Source organism: Ursus americanus, chromosome 13 (assembly GCF_024610735.1).
Source record: "Ursus americanus isolate L20-20 chromosome 13, mUrsAme1.1.p, whole genome shotgun sequence".
NCBI classification, from domain to species: domain Eukaryota; kingdom Metazoa; phylum Chordata; class Mammalia; order Carnivora; family Ursidae; genus Ursus; species Ursus americanus.
Window position 1 is genome coordinate 5,212,856 of NC_142139.1, and position 17,323 is coordinate 5,230,178.

The 17,323-nt window shown below is 43.0% G+C and overlaps 1 protein-coding gene across 9 annotated transcripts in view; it reads left to right on the forward strand.

Annotated features, from left to right (window-relative positions):
- The first annotated feature begins 1,722 nt into the window (after positions 1–1,722).
- MCUB (mitochondrial calcium uniporter dominant negative subunit beta) overlaps positions 1,723–17,323 on the forward strand; it is a 110,219-nt gene continuing 94,618 nt past the window's right edge. For 3 of the 9 annotated variants that reach the window (XM_045799166.2, XM_045799164.2, XM_045799165.2), the window contains exon 1: positions 1,726–1,974. In XM_045799166.2, coding sequence (XP_045655122.2) covers positions 1,873–1,974 — 102 coding nt within the window. In that variant the 5' untranslated portion in view covers positions 1,726–1,872. Of the gene's footprint in view, positions 1,975–17,323 lie in introns of all 9 variants that reach the window. The other 6 variants (XM_087866391.1, XM_045799162.2, XM_087866392.1 and 3 more) reach the window with 5 other exon arrangements.

Below are 17,323 nucleotides of genomic sequence, written 5' to 3' on the forward strand. Positions count from 1 at the left end.
CCGTGGACTTGGGTGACTCAGTTGGTTAAGTATCCAACTCTTGATTTCAGCTCAGGCTGTGATCTTGGGATTGTGAGACTGAGCCCTGCATTGCTCAGTGTGGAGTTGGCTTGAGATTCTCTCTCCCTCTGCCCCTCCCCCCGCTTGCGCGTGCAAGTGCTCTCTCTCTAAAATAAATAAAATCTTAAAAAGAATTACCATAGACTCAGCCATCCCACTACTGGGTATATATCTGAAGGAAATGAAATCAGTATCTCCAAAAGATATCTGCACTCCCATGTTCATTGCAGTCTTATTCACAATAGCCAAGATAAACTCTTTTCTTTATTTGCAACACTAGGAAAGAACTCAAGTAAATTACCTTCCCTTGTGGACTTAATGTTTCATGTGTCAGTATATCTGTCCAGGGCACTTGTATTTTGAAATGCACACATGAGTTAACACCTATGAATTAGACTTAAATGGTGGCAAAGTTTTTGCTGCCATAGAAACCTCCAGCTTTTTTCAATAAACAAAGATCGTTATCAGGAGAGATTTGCCGCTTGTTGCGTTGTTTGCCAGCTTTGATTCATTGACTTAAGCCTCTTGCAGACTTAGTAAATTAAGACACAGGATGCCCAGTTAAATTTGAATTACAGATAAATGACAAATAGTTTAATCGAGTGTACCCCAAATATCTCATTTTCCTTTAAAGAGTGTGAGCCACGCAACATTTGGCACATGCTTAAATTATTTGTTGTTTATCTGAAATTCGAATTTAACTGGGCATCCTGTATTTCATCTAAGAATCCATATTGTAAGCAAGCTATGTGAAAAATTAGGTTGCTCTGAAATTTTTCTAAATTTGTTTTTATTTTATTATTTTTTTAAGATTTTATTTGTCAGAGAGAGGGCGCACAAGCAGGGTGAGCTGCAGGCAGAGGGAAAAGCAGGCTCCCCACTGAGCAAGGAGCCCCACGGGGGACTTGATTCCAGGATCCTGGGATCATGACCTGATCTGAAGGCAGACACTTAACCGACTGAGCCACCCAGGCATTCCCTTTTTATTCGTTTTTATAAATAAAAAGTCTCTGACAAAACATTACATTTCCCCGTTGCTGGAAAGATTAAGTTCCGGTTCCTTAGCTCTTTCCATTAAAAACGTGACTGAAAAGAGAAGCCAGGTGTGCTGTGGCAGAGACTGTCCCAAAGAGCTCCAGGCGGGCCACCCTCTAGAGAACAGCAAACCTCCGGCAGAAGTAGGCCTTGAGCTGACCCTCTCATGGACGCTCACTGGCCACCTCTGTCCTTAGCACAAGCCTCGGAGGCAACTGAGGCGTGGAGCCTTGGGGACCTGCTTCTCTCCCCCTCAGTCCTGGAGACTAACTTCCAGAGGGACCCTGCCTGCCTGTCTCCAGATCCCTGCCACTCTCCTTCCCTCACCCCCACTCCTCCCTGCCCCGTGGGCGGGAATGGAGACGCTAAGTACGCAGAATTAACGGTGGGTGTGGAAGTCAACAGCCCCCAGGTGTGATCGCTATCTCTCGTTTATTCCAGAAGGGGCTTTCACGGGAAAAAGAGGGGTCGGCCAAGCATTCGCGCTGCCCCTCGAAATCTACGATGGGGGAGGGCGGTTCACTAGCGCCCCTCCCCTTTTTCCTTTTTTTTCGGTCGGAGGAAAGAAAACAGCCCGGCGCCGGGGCGCGCACGGAGAGCCGCGGGAAGCGGGACACACCCTCCCCTTAGCCCGCCCCCCGCCCGGCGGCGCGGCGCGGGGAGGCGGGGGCAGGCGGGAGGCTCGGGCCGGGCTGCGCGCACCGAGAGCGCCGGCGGCCAGCCTGCGGGCGCTGACGATGGCCGGCTGAGTCCTGCGGGAGCCCGCGCCTGGGCACGATGATGCTCCTGAGGGGCGCTTGGACGCGGCGCCCGTGGTTGCTGCTGACCCCCGGACCCCGGGGCCGAGCGCCTCCGCGGCCGCGAACGCCGCTGCCTCAGGTGAGACTGAGCCGGGCTCCGGGGGGCGGGGGGCGGCTGGGGTGGTATGGGGGAAGGCTGGAAAAGTTTGCGGAGGGCAGCTTGGGCGGGAGCGAAAGCCGAGCGGCCGGCAAGTTCACTGCGTTTTGCTGGCCCCCGGCTCCGCCAGCGGGAGGACCCCGGCAAGTGGGCGCCCGGGCCGCAGACGTGGGTCCCCAGGTCTCCAGGCGCAGTCACGCCCAGGGGTCGAGGGAGGGCGAGGCCGCGGCGGCGAGGGCGAGCATCACCTCCGCCAAGTTGGGGTGCGGGGACCATGAGGCGGCGCCCCGGGGAGCTGCAAAATCTCTCCGGGAGGCAGTTTCTCCGCGGCCAAAACGCGCTCAAGAGGAAGTTTTCAGAGTCACTTTGCCGTCGGCTCGGTCGTGGGTGGCGAGGGGGGCTAAGAAAACGACCGAGCAGAGTGACTGCCCCGAGTGTGCTCACTAGCCCCTCCCTTCTAAAGGGGGAAGAAAAACTCGCGTTTCGTTCTGAGACATGGGTGAATCATGAGTGTGTGTCGGTGAGTAACAGCTGGCCTGACACAGTGGTCTTGTGGCCTGTGTAGAACCGTTGCTTGGAGGAGAGGGAAGAGAGTGGATGTGTCCTAGAAAGACAGAGATAGGGGGAAAATGCTGCGTGCCACTCGGATTGGGATGGAGCCTGACAGGAGCCCTCACTGAGCCTGAGGAGGAAAGACAGCCCATTAAAAAGAGCCTTCCAGGTGCGTGTGGTTGGGCAGCGCGCGTTGAGTTTTAATTCTCAGCCCCCCTCCCCCCATTAGTTTCAGATCGTTAAAGAGAAAAATACGTTTAGCTGTGCAGTTTGCAAGAAAAACAGAGAAGCCATGCCATTATCTTGTCACTTTCACTTCCTGTTTTTTTTTTCCCCTCCAGCTATTTCAGGGCTTCACAGTTTTGAATGCTGGAGGAAATATTTAAATACATATTTAAAATTCCTTTCCTGAGTGTTTGAGAGAGAATGAGGAAGGGCATTTTGTTACTAACAGCTAGGAAAAGGGGCCAGCTCCTTAAAATGATAGATTTAGCAGTGAATTGGAGAGAGGGGTTTCCACTTTGTGAAATTGTACTTTATTAGAAAGTGTTGCACTTCATGGTTAAAAATATACCCAACAATGAAACAGCCCAGTAGGAGGAACCCCCTTCACTATACCACCATTTAAACGTAAATGATTAATTCAGTTTTCTATTAAGTCCATCTAACATTTGGAGTAGAATTGTTACAGAGCCCAAGACTCGCTGCCCTTTCTCAAATGATCATCTCTAAGCCCCTCTCTCTACATTTCCCACCTGTTGCTAGTCTCACCTGGTGCCACTGCATGCCCCAGCAGGAATATGGATGCCCTTTTAAAAAAAGAAAATGACACAGTGGGGGCTTATTAGGCTTAATCATAGGGGAACAGTGGTTAGCACTTTGCCTCTAGGTAATCAACTTAAGCCTTACGTTGGCTTGTTTCTAATTTGCAAATATTTAAGTCTTGACTGTCCATTCTATTAAGTCAATTTACTGAACTTGAGAAGTGGAAATGCTTCCATCATATTAGTTGCTTCACAAAAGACCCCTGAAAGAAGAAAGACAAGCCTGTGAGTTTGCTTCTTTCTATGCCTCTTTGAAATCATACCTTAAAGAAACTGACCGATATCCTGGCCACTTAGGAGTTTTAGCTGGGACTACTAAGCCATTTCTGCAAATCAGATTCACTAGCCGTAGGGACATTTTTCATTCTACAGTCAGTTTTGTGGACTCCCCATTTGATATGAAAAGTCCTGTGGCTAAAGACAAGTATTTTATATATTTTTGGCACATTCAGACTCCTAGGATCCATGAAAGCAGGAAAAACACAACAAAAGTGATATTTGCAACCCCACAGCTCGTAAAATCTTAGCTTGCAAGGACTTGTCATTAATAGTCTCTCAAGCATTCCCAATTACATGTGGCCTTTTCTGAAAGTATGAGTGTGGTTTACAGGAGGATTTGATAATTTTGGAAAATATACAATTCTCATCCTTCATATAGTAAGTAATTGTCGGTGTTTTGTCAACACTGGATATGTTTGTCAACATGGATATGTTTCGTATACCAGAATTGTTTTTTTTAAAGAACACATTTAATCTGAAGCAGAAGCGAGCAAGAGTGTGTTGTGTTACCTTTAGCCAAGGCATGCCCGGGTGTTTGTGGTCAGGATCCGTGTCAGCATCGCAGCTTGTCAGCAGCTCGCTGGCCGAGGCTGCGTGGTTGTCAGGGCAATCTGTGGCTCCTGCTGGCCTTTCTGTTCTACAGGACACAGCTTTGAGTGATGATGGCACCTGGGGAATTCTCTCTAAACAGAAAGCCCTTCCCTAATTGTGACTTTCTTAATTTGGGTTTTCTGCTTGCTTTGAGAAACTCCCTGGTAAGATTTCAGGCCCCCAGCACAGCATTTGAGTCTCTATATAAGCTGTGTTTATAAAAGTTAAAAAAAATCAAGCATACCTTGCAGAGAAGTTTGGATGTGCTTTTTTTTTTTTTTTTTAAACATCTGGAAACAAAGCAATGCTTTTCATTCCACCACCAAAGGTTACTTTAGAAATTGTTTTTACCTTTTGAATTTAGGTCAGTCCCATTTGACAATTCACTCCCAGACTACCTCTTGGGTATGTAATTAGTGCACTGTATTTTGTACTCCTGGTTTCAGAGCTCTCTCCTGATTGTACTTAGACTATAGAAGACATTGGGGCAGAGTAATTCTAGAACAGTTTGTTAAATATAAAACATTACCATCTTCCTAACACTTAGGTTTTCGTGCTCAGTTTTTTGTTTTTAGATTTTACTGTTTATTGCAGTTAAACTATTAGTGCTGTTTTATGGCAAACTCTAAGCTAGAAAATAATTTTGTATCTTGGCAGATAAATATTTGTGGAATGAGGTCCCTGTGAAACTAAGGTAGAAAACCTGAGGCAAATATTGGTTGATCTGACAGCTATATATAAACTAACTGTGTTTGGGTCATAGAATAGAATGAGCAGCTAATTTAGTTGGTGTTAGGCGGTTAGGACATCTGAGTGCCCACCTGGCCTTGCCATCCCAGAGCTCCCTGAACTTTGCCTAGTCATTCGGTCTATTTGGGCCTGTTGTACTCCCTTTTCAAAACAAGGAGACTTATCTCATTGGTCCCCAAAGCGCTTTCCATCTTGAAATTGCCATTTTGTAATTTTACCAGGAGACGTAAGTATAGTACTGAATAAAACATTGTCAGTGTCAGAATGGTTGTCTTAATTAGGTCGAACAATCCTCTTGTATGATCTTGGGCAGTCAGTAAAGTAGAGTGACAGTTCTACCTTGTGATTGTAATAACTGTTTTCCCTTTGAGAAGGAATGAATTGAAATTTATTGCATTGGGTAAGCATGTCAGAATTGTCTTGCTCTGATACTTCATTCTGTCGTTAGCAGTGTTTTCATCTGTGAAATGTTGCTTATTCAAGAGTATCTAGCATTAGAACCCTAAAACCATTATAAAATAGACATCTTGAGCTAACCTGTAGGCTATAAACCAATAGATAATAAACAGTGTTAGCCATATTCTAGAAGTAGCTTCTTTTTTAAAAATCCCATTTAATTGACCACAGTATGAATTTTCCTGTTTTTTTTTTTTTTTTTCTTAAACAAATACAAACTCTCTCTTCTCTGAGCTGTACGTTCAGACTGCCTGGGATCCCTCACGCAAATGTTTTTACTGAATTTTCCACATTAGCATACCTTTAAAAAACAGCCCTATGAAACATGGTAGTCAATTAAAAGGTGCCCTTTAAGAGGACCCCCAGAAGAAATTGCTGTCTAGTCTTAGTATTTAAGTCGTTGGTTTCTCCTGCCTGGTTGCTGGGTTTACGGTACTGGCAGTGAAATGAATGTGTCGCCAGTGCTGTTCTCCCTGTGCACTGGCGGCCAGAAAGCCTAGGGCCAGATTTTCAACCCACCTTCTAACAAATGTGAGACGATAAGCATTTTACGTGTTTACCATACTCATGATTTCATCGTCTCTACCCTCATTTTTTCCTCCGTTCACATCCTCACCCATTTTTCTGAAATTGTCTTTTAATGGGAAAATGTGGTGCATTAATAACTTTTTAAAAAAAAATTGAGAGCGTGTGCTCAAGAGCAAGAGCGCAGAAGCGGGGGTGGGGGAAAGGGTTTGGGGGAGGACAGAGGGAGAAGCAGACTCCCCACTGAGCAAGGAGCCCACTTGGGGCTTGATCCCAAGACCCTAGGATCATGATCTGAGCCAAAGGCAGACGCTTAACCAACTGAGCCACCCAGGCGCCCCCATAAATAAGGTTTTAAGAAATTAAAAAAATCAGCTCTTGGTGTTTGAACAAATATGTTCTAAGTAGTTAATTGCGGAAGTGTGGCCAACCGACACCTGTCCCCACGCAGTCTCCTAGGTGGTATTACTTGATTGTACATGATTTTTATCTTAGATGCAGCTTCATTAGAAAGGGACTAGAGAGCATTGCAGTCCAGGCTTTTGTTTGGCAGGTCTTTTGGGGATAATTAGATTTCTTTTTATTTTATTTTTTAAGATTAAAAAAAATTTGTGAGAGGGAGGGAGTGAGTGAGCGCACAAGCAGGAGGAGGGAGAAGCAGGCTCCCTGCTGAGCAAGGAGCCTGATACCCGGTCTCCATCCCAGGACCCTGGGGTCATGACCTGAGCCTGAGGCAGATGCTTAACCAACTGAGCCACGCAGATTTCCTGGGGATAATTCGATTTCTATTCAGGATTCACAATACTGGTGAGAAATGATGTATGAAATCTGCACTATAAACAAAGTTTATTGAAGAGAATTTGTCTCAGTAGATTTCAGGGCAAGAAGTAGGGAGCCGTGAAAAGAGCAACAAGAGAGGGAGCCGGAGTTGAAATGTCTATAGCCTGTGAGCAGAAACAAGAAATGACCCGAACCATTAAACCTCCTAGCAAGAAATGGAGAGTGCACAGAGCCTTACTGTGGCAAACTTTAGGGAGCAGAGAGTCTTCCCGATTGGCAAGGGTCATCTCCCAAGCAGGTGTTGTACCTGAGGGTCTTTGGATACTTACTAGATGGAGTAGATGGTTTGGCTTAGAAAACTGCGGACACAAGTGGTAATCCCATTATTTTAATTCCTCTGGGAACGCGTAATTATTTTGTTGTGGGAGTGCTTTTATAATGAACACATTGCTCAAATCGCCTTTCTGGGACTTGATGAATTAGCTTATTTTTAACCTCTTAGGCAAAACAGTACATAAACGTCCTGAATCTAGTTGGAGGAAGGAAGAAGTTATTCTTTTTGACAAACCCTTGTTTTTTTTCCTGACTCTGCGTGTGTGCGTATTGGTGTGTGGCTGTCTCTTGTTAAATATTTTGTTTGTTTTTGGTATGAGTTTCCCCAGTAGGCTGAATAGGTTATTTGAAGAGAGGATTTTAAAAGGTGTTTGATGAATAACTGCTCTTTGCACCAGTAATGCAGCTGGAATATAAGTGTACATTTTTATTAGAGAGGCTGACAGGATTGTGACCATAAACCTGAAAAAACATTGTTTTAGAAAATGTCTGCAAACAGATCAACATAGTATTGGCTCTCTAAGCCCTTGCTAGAGGATATTTGTGATGACACTTTACAGTCTGATGACTCATTTCTGCAAGTCTGCTTTGAGAATGTTTCAGATAATACATAATAAAGCAGTTTCCACTTTTCAGGAGAAAGTATGGTTTCTTTTGACCTTATAAATTATCGTTTTATGGGTTGGTTATTCATGAAGCCAAGGTAAGAAAGCTTTAAAACAGAAGGTAGAGTTGATCCAGAAATCCTGTGGCCTCATCCCTTCTGTCCCACTTTCTACTCCGTGCCTTCCGTGTCCGGTAATTGGTGTCTGTGATGTTCTCTGGGTAGCATTGACATCCCCCCCCCGTCCATCACCTTTCCTTCTCACTCCTGAATTCTGCACTTCCTCCAAGGCTGAGTTCCGGTACCCACCCACCCACTGCCTGGATCTCCATTTTGCTGAGGTCCACCTGTCTGTGCCCACAGAATTAACCACGTCCTTTTTTTCCCTCCCGAGGCACTTAGAGCATCCCACCATGTGTTCTAGTTGTGCTCATATGGTTCTCCGACCTGGATTCTCTCAGTACTTTGTGGTCAGAATTGTTTCTCCTCACCTCCAATGGCCTCTGCCCTGCCACAGTAGGTGCATAATACATGGTTGTCTGGTAGAGGGTGAGTGGATGGCTGATCAAGAACTAAATATTACAGAGTTCCTAATGGCGTGCTCTCTTCAGGTCTTCTCGATTTCCTCTTCTTCACTTAAGGGGGGAGAACACCTGAAGCATTCTTCCCTACTTTTTGTGATATGAGCCTTGAGTAATTGAAGATTTTTAAAAAGTTAATCAAAATAATCTTTATTGTATTTTCTATCAGAAGAAAGCAGTAATCTTAAATCATATTTTAAGTGGTTTTATTTCAGATATGCTTTCAAATCAGGAGTTTTAAAGGATATAATTAACATAATTTAATGAAGCATAAATTAAGTACAGCCTGGTGTGTAAGGCTGTGAGTTTTCTTGGCTGTTTTTATTCTTTTATTGAGGTATATGACCTTCAACATTATATTTATTTCAGGCATACAACATAAATGATTTGATATTTGTATATATATTGTAAAACAATCGCCATGATAAGTCTAGTTAACATCTGTCACCATACATAGTTAGAGAAGTATTTTTCTTGAGATGAGAACTTTTAAGATTTACTCTTAGCAACTTTCAAATATGCAATACAGTGTTACTATAGTTGCCATGCTGTGGGTTCCATCCCCGTGACATGTATTTTTATAGCTGAAAGTCTGTCTTTTGACCATCTTTACCCATTTCACCTGTCCCCCATCTCTGGCAACCACCAGTCTGTTCTCTGTATCTATCAGCTTGTTTTTTTTGTTTTTTTGTTTTTTTTCTTTTTTAGATTCCACATAGAAGTGCGATCACTTGGTATTTGTCTTTTTCTGTCTAACCTGGTAACATAATGCCCTCAAGGTCCATCTGTTTACTGCAGATGGCAAGATTTCATTCTTTTTTATGGCTGGATAATACTCCACTGTGTGTGTGCACCACATTTTCTTCATTCATCTATCGATGTACGCTTAGGCTGTTTCTATATCTTGGGTATTGTAAATAAGATTGCAGGGGGCATGAGGGTGCAGAGATCTTTTCAGGTTAGCAGTTGTGTGTTTTTTTTTTTTTTTCATTTAAATACCCAGAAGTGGAATTGCCGAATCATACGGCAGTCCTATTTTTAATTTTTTGAGGAACCTCCATACTATTTTCCACAGTGGCTGCACCAATGTACATTCTGGCCAACAGTGCACGAGAGTTCCCTTTTTCTTCACCTCCTCGTCAACACTTATTTTTCCTTTTTAATAATGGTCTTGGCTGTTCTTAAGGTGTAGTGTTGATTTAGGAGGATTGTTTACATGTGGGGAAGATAGCACTTGTCTCCATAGACAAGGGCTTTCCTAAATGGGATTCTCAAAGTATTAGATCATACTAGTTCTGGACTTGTAAAGTGAGGTATTGGGATTGCCAAAATTATTAGTGTTAGTACTAAAAGCTCAATCATTAAAACTTAAATAAGTTATTTATAATCAATGATAAAAATGTTTATTTGTATGATATAGCTCCTGGGCGAAATACAAGATTAACCTTTTGGGAAATAAACCCCAAGGAAAAGAATATAATTTTTGATGTTAAGAAACCTGCAGGTCCTTTCCTTTAGCCATCTTTTTATTACTATTCAGAAGCATACCCTACTTTGTAGTGTGGAGTTGCCATGAGTAAGATTACCGTCTATGGTCTTGCAGAGCTTAGGGGCTGATTAAGGGAGGTGGCATATATTTTATATCTCTGGGTGCATATATGTTTGTGTTTCTTATTCTGCCAGTACAGGTCTTGTGGTGCTGAATGAATAAGGGATAAGAAGATAGTTGCCATTGTCTTTATGAGCAATGATGTTGGTCTATACCACATGTTGATTAACTTTTTCTTTTTTAAAATTTTTATTTTTTAAAAAATATTTATTTGAGAGAGTGAGAGCAAGAGCACACAAGCAGGGGGAGCATCAGAGGGAGAGGGAGAAGCAGGCTCGATCCCAGGACCCTGAGATCATGACGTGTGTCGAAGGCAGACAGTTAACCAACTGAGCCACCCAGGAGCCCCTTGATCAACTTTTTATGTTGACGTCTGGATAGTGAACCTTTTAGGGTTTGCATCCTACAGTCTGTGTCACAACTAACTCAGCTCTGGTGTTGTAATGTGAAGCAGTTGTAGACAATATATAAATGAATAGGTGTGACTGTTTTCCAATAAACTTTGTTTTTAAAAATGGCAATAGGTCAGATTTGGCCCATAGGTCATAGTTTCCAATCCCTGGCCTGTAGACTGTATACCAGGATTTTGGCACTGGTAATAGAGATGCTCTTCTAGAAGATGCATCTGGATCTGAGAATCCAGTGTGTGTCTAGTGGGATGATGTGAGTGAGTACATTACTAAGGACCAATCATGAAGTCATGGTTACTGTACATGGAGCTGGAATAACAGGAAGTAGAACAATGGGAGGAGCAAAAGGAAGAATGTGAAGACATATAGGGATTTCAGGAGATTTCAGTAGATCAGGGTTGTACCTAATCATGAGGCCACAGTGCCTGGCGGGATCAACAGAAGGAAGAGAATGGAAAGACTGGGACCAAGATGATGAGTTGCTGTCTGAAGGCAGGGGAACAATCAGTCCTGTGGTGAATTCTAATTTTGTGGGAGAAGTAACATGATGGGTGAAGAGGTGAAGACTTGGGTAGGGAATGTTCAGGAAGCGGTGCATTGGCACATGCATTCATTCCAATGGGTTTATTTCTCTTTGGAATTTTCATTAAACCATGGGTACTGGTTGCCTTTAATCTGAATCCACCGTTAGAATTTACAGTCCGTGTGTATATACTGTTTTTCCTTTTCCTTTCTCAAATCATTTTTCTTTTTCTTTTTTTTTGTTCAACCCTACCTTTATTTTTTATTTATTTTTCTTTTTTCTTTTTAAAAAATGTTTTATTATGTTATTCACCATACAGTACATCATTAGTTTTTGATGTAGTGTTCCATGATTCATTGTTTGCGTATAATACCCAGTGCTCCATGCAATACATGCCCTCCTTAATACCATCACCCTCCTAGCCCAATGCCCCACCCCCTCCCCTCTGAAACCCTCAGTTTGTTTCCCAGAGTCCATAGTCTCTCGTGGTTCATTCCCCCTTCTCTTTACCCTCCCTTCATTCTTCCCTCCCTTCTCCTACCAATCTCTCTGCTATTTCTTATGTTCCATAAATGAGTGAAACCATGTGATAATTGTTTTTCTCTGCTTGACTTATTTCACTCTCAGATCATTTTCTAAATGAATTTTCTATTATCTCTATTGGTAGAATAAGCTATAAGGTTCAGCTTTTGCTGACGCAAAAGACCCAGCAATAATTAAACCCAGTTTTTAAGCCATAGTTTTTTCTTTCTAGGAAATGGTTCCGAGGTGATTTTTTTAGGTCAGCACTAGCTCTGCTCCACACAGTCATTCAGGGACCTTAAGCCGACCCTTTTTTCTGTCATTGTCAACATGTGGCTTCCGAAGTCAAAGGACTGTAGGGTTTTGTTTTGTTTTTGTATTTGCAAGGTGTAAATGGGTGAGGCTGGTGATGTCACATAACACCCATGCTCACATTCCGTTGAATATTTCATTGACTCTGTCAGATGGCCACATTTAGCTACAAGGGGGCTGAGAGATGTAGTCCTGGCAGGGAGCCAAGTTCCAGCTAAAATTTGATTAGTGTGGAAGAAGAGAGATGGATTTCCATGGACGTTTAGCTGTTTCGGCTGCAGGCCTGTTGGCCAGAAACAGAGTTTTGCATTTTGTGGGCACTGAATTTCCAAGGCTCTGTTGAACTTTGTTTATATGTGTTCCTCAGCAATAGATATTTACAGGGAAGCTTTACTTCTTTCTGGAAAACTTAAAAAGGAAATGATGGAAATGTAGCATTTTTAATTTGGGCTAGAACAGGAACATTTGACACCTTGTTAGGTTCATTATAAGCTGCCCTCCGGGCTGTAGCTTAATAGGAAAGGGTGTAGTCTCACTTGCACACTCGAAGCTGAGGAAGAGAAATAAGTTCTGTTGGTTCAATTAGAAGCTGAAGCCAGAATTCAACTTTATGCAATGACACTTGATAAGGAGGGGGGGAAAAAGTAGAGAAGAGATGCTGACAGTATGGTTTTAGGGAAGGACTTCTTTTAGAGGAATTGTGATGATTAATAGATAAAAATTATAAAAGTACCATGACTATCTAGTATATGAATTTAATTGCATTTTTTAGGCTAGCCTGTTAGAGATATGGTCTAAAAAAGGGATTTTTTTTTTAAAGGGCAATCTTAATTGGATACTTAGGATTGTTGAAAGATGCTGTGTTTTAGAATGAACTATAGCTTAGTATATAACATAATATTGAGAATAATCTGTAATTCAGGTTATATTCAGAAGGTGTTTTATTAATATGACCTTGTATCATGCCTCCTCACCACATTATTTACTTACTCGCCTTTCTTTGGCTTATATGCTGGTTTTTTAATTTTAATTTGCCAGGCTTGGATATCACTGTTGATCATTTTTGTTTGTTTGTGTTTTAAGTTTTATTTATTTCAGTAATCTCTACGCCCCACACGGGGCTCACACTGCTCACAGCCGGCCCTGAGATCGAGTCCCGTGCCCCTCCTGCTGAGCCAGCCAGGTGCTCCCACTGTCGATCAGTCTTGAATGCGTTACTCTGATTAACTTTGAGATACAAGAAATGTCTTCCTTTCCCATTATTTTTCATGTACTTCAGTGTAATTAGTGTTTTATATCATGAAATGGATAGATTACCATAGATACTCATGCATGCCTTGAACTTGGGCACTATATTTAATTTTCCATGAAACGTTAATAAGGCTTTAATGAAACAGTTGTCCAAAGGGCCTATTTTTTAATATGTATAGAGAGATATTTTTAATATGTAATATATAGTGTACAATATATATTATGTAGATACACATATAATTGGAAATGGATAATACTATTACCACTGATCAGAACATATTATAATAATAATGGTGCCTGTGTCTTAGCCCGGCATTGTTACATCATGAATGATCATCCTAGGTCCTGTGGAATTCTCTTTTTCTGGAGGTTTCTTATTCTCATTCCATACAGATTAATCTGGTAAGCATGCATCAACCCTAGATTTCTGAAAGCAAGTCTCTCTCAATGGGGAAAAATGTGTGGGATGAGTGTGACTCTTAACTGAGGGGAAGTGGAACATGGCGATCGCCTCAAGCCCTAGTCCCTTACATCGTATCAGGACTGACGGTCCTGCTGCATCTGCCTCAGGGCATTATGGTTTGTCTCTGAGGCGGTACGTTAGAAGGGACACTGACAAGCTGGTGGGGAGGGAGGTACATCCAGACGAGGATTAAGGTGTTGGGGATTTCTGTAAAAGATGATGAAAAGGACCGGATATTCTCAATCAGGTGAAAGGAAGGCAAAGAAGCAGCAAATATTTGTTTTCAAATATCTAAGAAGACTTCTTATGAAAGAAAGTTGTTATCCTGTGTTGCTTCAGAGCAAGGAAATCACACCTGAGATTGGGCAGACTAGGTGGGCAGAGCTCAGCTCAGTTTAAGAAAGTATTTATATATATTCTGGCTGTTCACCAACGGATAGACTGCTTCTTAAAGCACAGGACTCTTATGTTACTGGAAGAACTTGGGCAGACGCCAGAGAAGGACTGCTGGAGCCTGCTCAGTGAACACGGCCGACCAGAACTCTTTTCCTCCTCCAGTGTCTCTCTAGTGCCCCCTACTGACAAAACTTTAGTGCCAACCAGCAAAGTAAAACCGTTTAAAGGGCCCAGATCCATTTTCACGGAGAAGTCAAAAAGGATGAATTTGGAACTTACTGGAAGTTAAGTTAATAACCATCACAGGTGGGATGAGGCAGCACCTGTGCAGTGCTTGAAAGTGACAGCTGCTCTCGTGGGCATGGCCAACCTGGTAAAGCCAAGGTGGGATGGGAGACAAGAGGCCAGCCCATGGCTGGGTCACTGGTTGAAGGGCTGGTAATTTTGGATATGCTATAGTGCTATAGTCTAGATCAGAAATCAAGGAAGCAGCACTTGACTGTTCAGGAACACAGACTCCAACCCACAGAGGAACAGGTAAGACAGCTACACACACACACACATACACACACACACACACGTGCACCAGGAAGTTAGACTGAGCAAGTAGGAAGATAAGGGGTGGATGATTGAGCAGCCAAGAAGTCGGCTTGAGAAGAGTTCATTGGGACCTCGGGCAGGTCAGGGTCAAAATGGGAGGTCAGCTGAGGTGACCTGTAAGGTTCCTTTCACTGCTAATGTTCTGTGAGGTCCCTTAGGTCTGCAGTCTTTGCTATCCATCCCAAAGTCAGAAACTGCCTAAGTCTGGACATTGACAAACTGGCTAAAAATTAGTAGCTCTTGTTGTCCCTTCCTTACTGTCTGCCTTCTCTATCAAGAAAAACTTTGGGGGGGGGGGGCGCCTGGGTGGCACAGCGGTTAAGCGTCTGCCTTCGGCTCAGGGCGTGATCCCGGTGTTATGGGATCGAGCCCCACATTGGGCTCCTCCGCTAGGAGCCTGCTTCTTCCTCTCCCACTCCCCCTGCTTGTGTTCCCTCTCTCGCTGGCTGTCTCTCTCTCTGTCAAATAAATAAAATCTTTAAAACAAAACAAAACAAAAAAAACCTTTGGATTGTTAGAGTGTAATGACTATTTAGCTGTGGTGGTTTGTGTTTTGGCCCTTTATAGAATATTATTCTTTCTGGAAAGGTTTGGGTTTAGGATGTTTGCTGTGAGTTCTTGCCTGGAAGTCACCCCCCTAGGTGTGCTACTCATAACTGTTGTCAGTCTGAGTTTAAGCACGGATCTTCTGCTAACAGGTTATAGTTCTTCTTTGCATATGAAATTCACTTTATAATGAATCCAGGCAGTTTCATTTAATTAGTTTATTTCATTTAGTAGGACTGTGCCACAATTAATTAGTGAAGTCTGAATTTATGCCAGTGACTAAGCATTGTAATCAACAGTTGTTGTTATGCCTGCAATTGTATGAAACATTCAAGTCTGACCTCTCGGAGAGAAATTCTATTACTTGAATGTACCTTTGGAACTGAATTAGGATGAGATATCTTAATACTGTATTTATAATTTTGCTTATTTAAAACTATTAGGTAGACGTCGTAAAAGGTTTTTCATAGGCACAGCAGTGAGCGTTGAAACGATTTGAGCATAGCAATGTTACTGGTTTTGAAACTTTGGAACACATCTTTGTGGTCTCTGCTGGTCATCTTTTTCAGCTGTCTTCCTCGCTCTTCAATACATGGTTGCAGCACAGTTGGCCATCTTAGGACATGACTTGCATTCAGCTGGTCACCTGACCCCGGAATGTGGAATGGGGTTTAGGATTGCCGTCCCTGGTGGCTGCTCTTTTGAACAGTGGAGTAGTTCACTTGGAGCTGGTTGGTAATGATCATTTTCTACCTTGTGGACTAGGAAGCAGTAGAAATCATTTCGTAGTGATCAAGCAGAATGACTCTGACATGTAGAGAGGAGTGAAATAGGGGTCAAGAGGACTCACCAACCTCTATATGACACTCCAGTCCCTAGTCCATTCCCAAGGTTTAATTAAATCCTTCCATTGAGGATCCATGAGAGATATCCCTTTGCCCTTAGAGAAAATTCCATCCTCGCTTAAGCCAAGTCAAGTAGATGTTTGTTCCTTTTATCCAAATAGCAGATACAGCCATGAAGATCATTCAGACTTATTTTAAAAAACTCACTAAGAGGGGCGCCTGGTGGCTCAGATGGTTTAGTGTCTGCCTTTGGCTCAGGTCATGATCTCCAGGTCCTGGGATTGAGCCCCATGTCCAGCTCCCTGCTCAGCGGGGAGTCTGCTTCTCCCTGGCCCTCTGCCTCTCCCCCTGCTTATTCTCAGTCTCTCAAATGAATAAATAAAATCTTTAAAAAGTAAATAACCCACTAAGATCTCAGTAGAGAAATGGGTAGAGGTCATAAGTGATTCTCAGAAAAGGAATTTAAAAATGCCTAATAAACATATGAAAACTAGTAAATATCACTGATAAATGTAAAAACGGCAATGGGTACATTTTCTCCTTTTTTTTTTTTTTTTTTTTGACCTATCAAATTGGCAGAGAACAATACTCAAAGTGTAAAGCACGTCATGATGTGAGAACTCTTCTGGACTGCTAGTCAGAGTATAAGGTGATTGTCTAATTCAGAATCCCAACAGGAAACAGATGGCTCAGTCAGATAAGGGTAATCAGAAGAGAGTTTATACACAAAGGACTATACACGGGGGTGTGGGGCAGGGGAACTGCCAGAGGTGGTACAGTAAGCCTGGGCTAGTAGTGGGGGGTCGGGGACGGTGGACCCAAGACCACCTCAAGGGGAGTAGGGATCCCCCCTTCCCCTGGGCTGCAGGACCCAGCCAGATAGTCACTCATAAATTATTTCCTTATTGTTCCTTTAAATGTTAACATTCATTGAAACTGTAATTGCGAAATTCTGTCGTCCTGGCCCAGGTGAAGACTTCAGGTGCTTTAGTAAATCATTTTTAATGAAGAGGCCTATGTTTTTTCAGAGTCTAGCCTTTCGGTAGTGTTTTCTGTATGCCAGCTGCTATTGGAGTCCCCACTCCTTTTGTTTGGTTGATGAGGGGGGTGATGATAGCCTTATGCGTAGCCTGTGCTAGACGCTGCCGTCCGCTCTTTCCTCACCGTCTCGTTTAGTCCCCCTCACCGGAGTCCTGGGGGATGGGTGCCCACGTTGCCCCCTTGTTTACTGATCACTTGGGGCAGCGGCTGAGACTCAAACCCGGCCTGTGGCCTCTCAGGACTGCATCCCCCAGCAGCCACTCTGCTTTTATTGTTGAGCTAAGTTCTCTCTCACTTTTGAAAAAAAAAAAAAAATTGGAGTGTCTTTTCAGGGTTTGAATATGCTGATTCAGTTGAAGAAGAGCTTCCAGCACGGCTAAAATGTGATTGTTTTGTAGTCTGAAATGGATACCTGAATTTTATAAGAGCTGTGAGATTAAATTTTGAAGGGTGCCACAAAAGTTGCCCCAGTTGCCCCAGTTTCCTATGGAAACTTGTTTATGGTGAAAAAGTATAAAGTTTTCTGAAACCTTTTTTT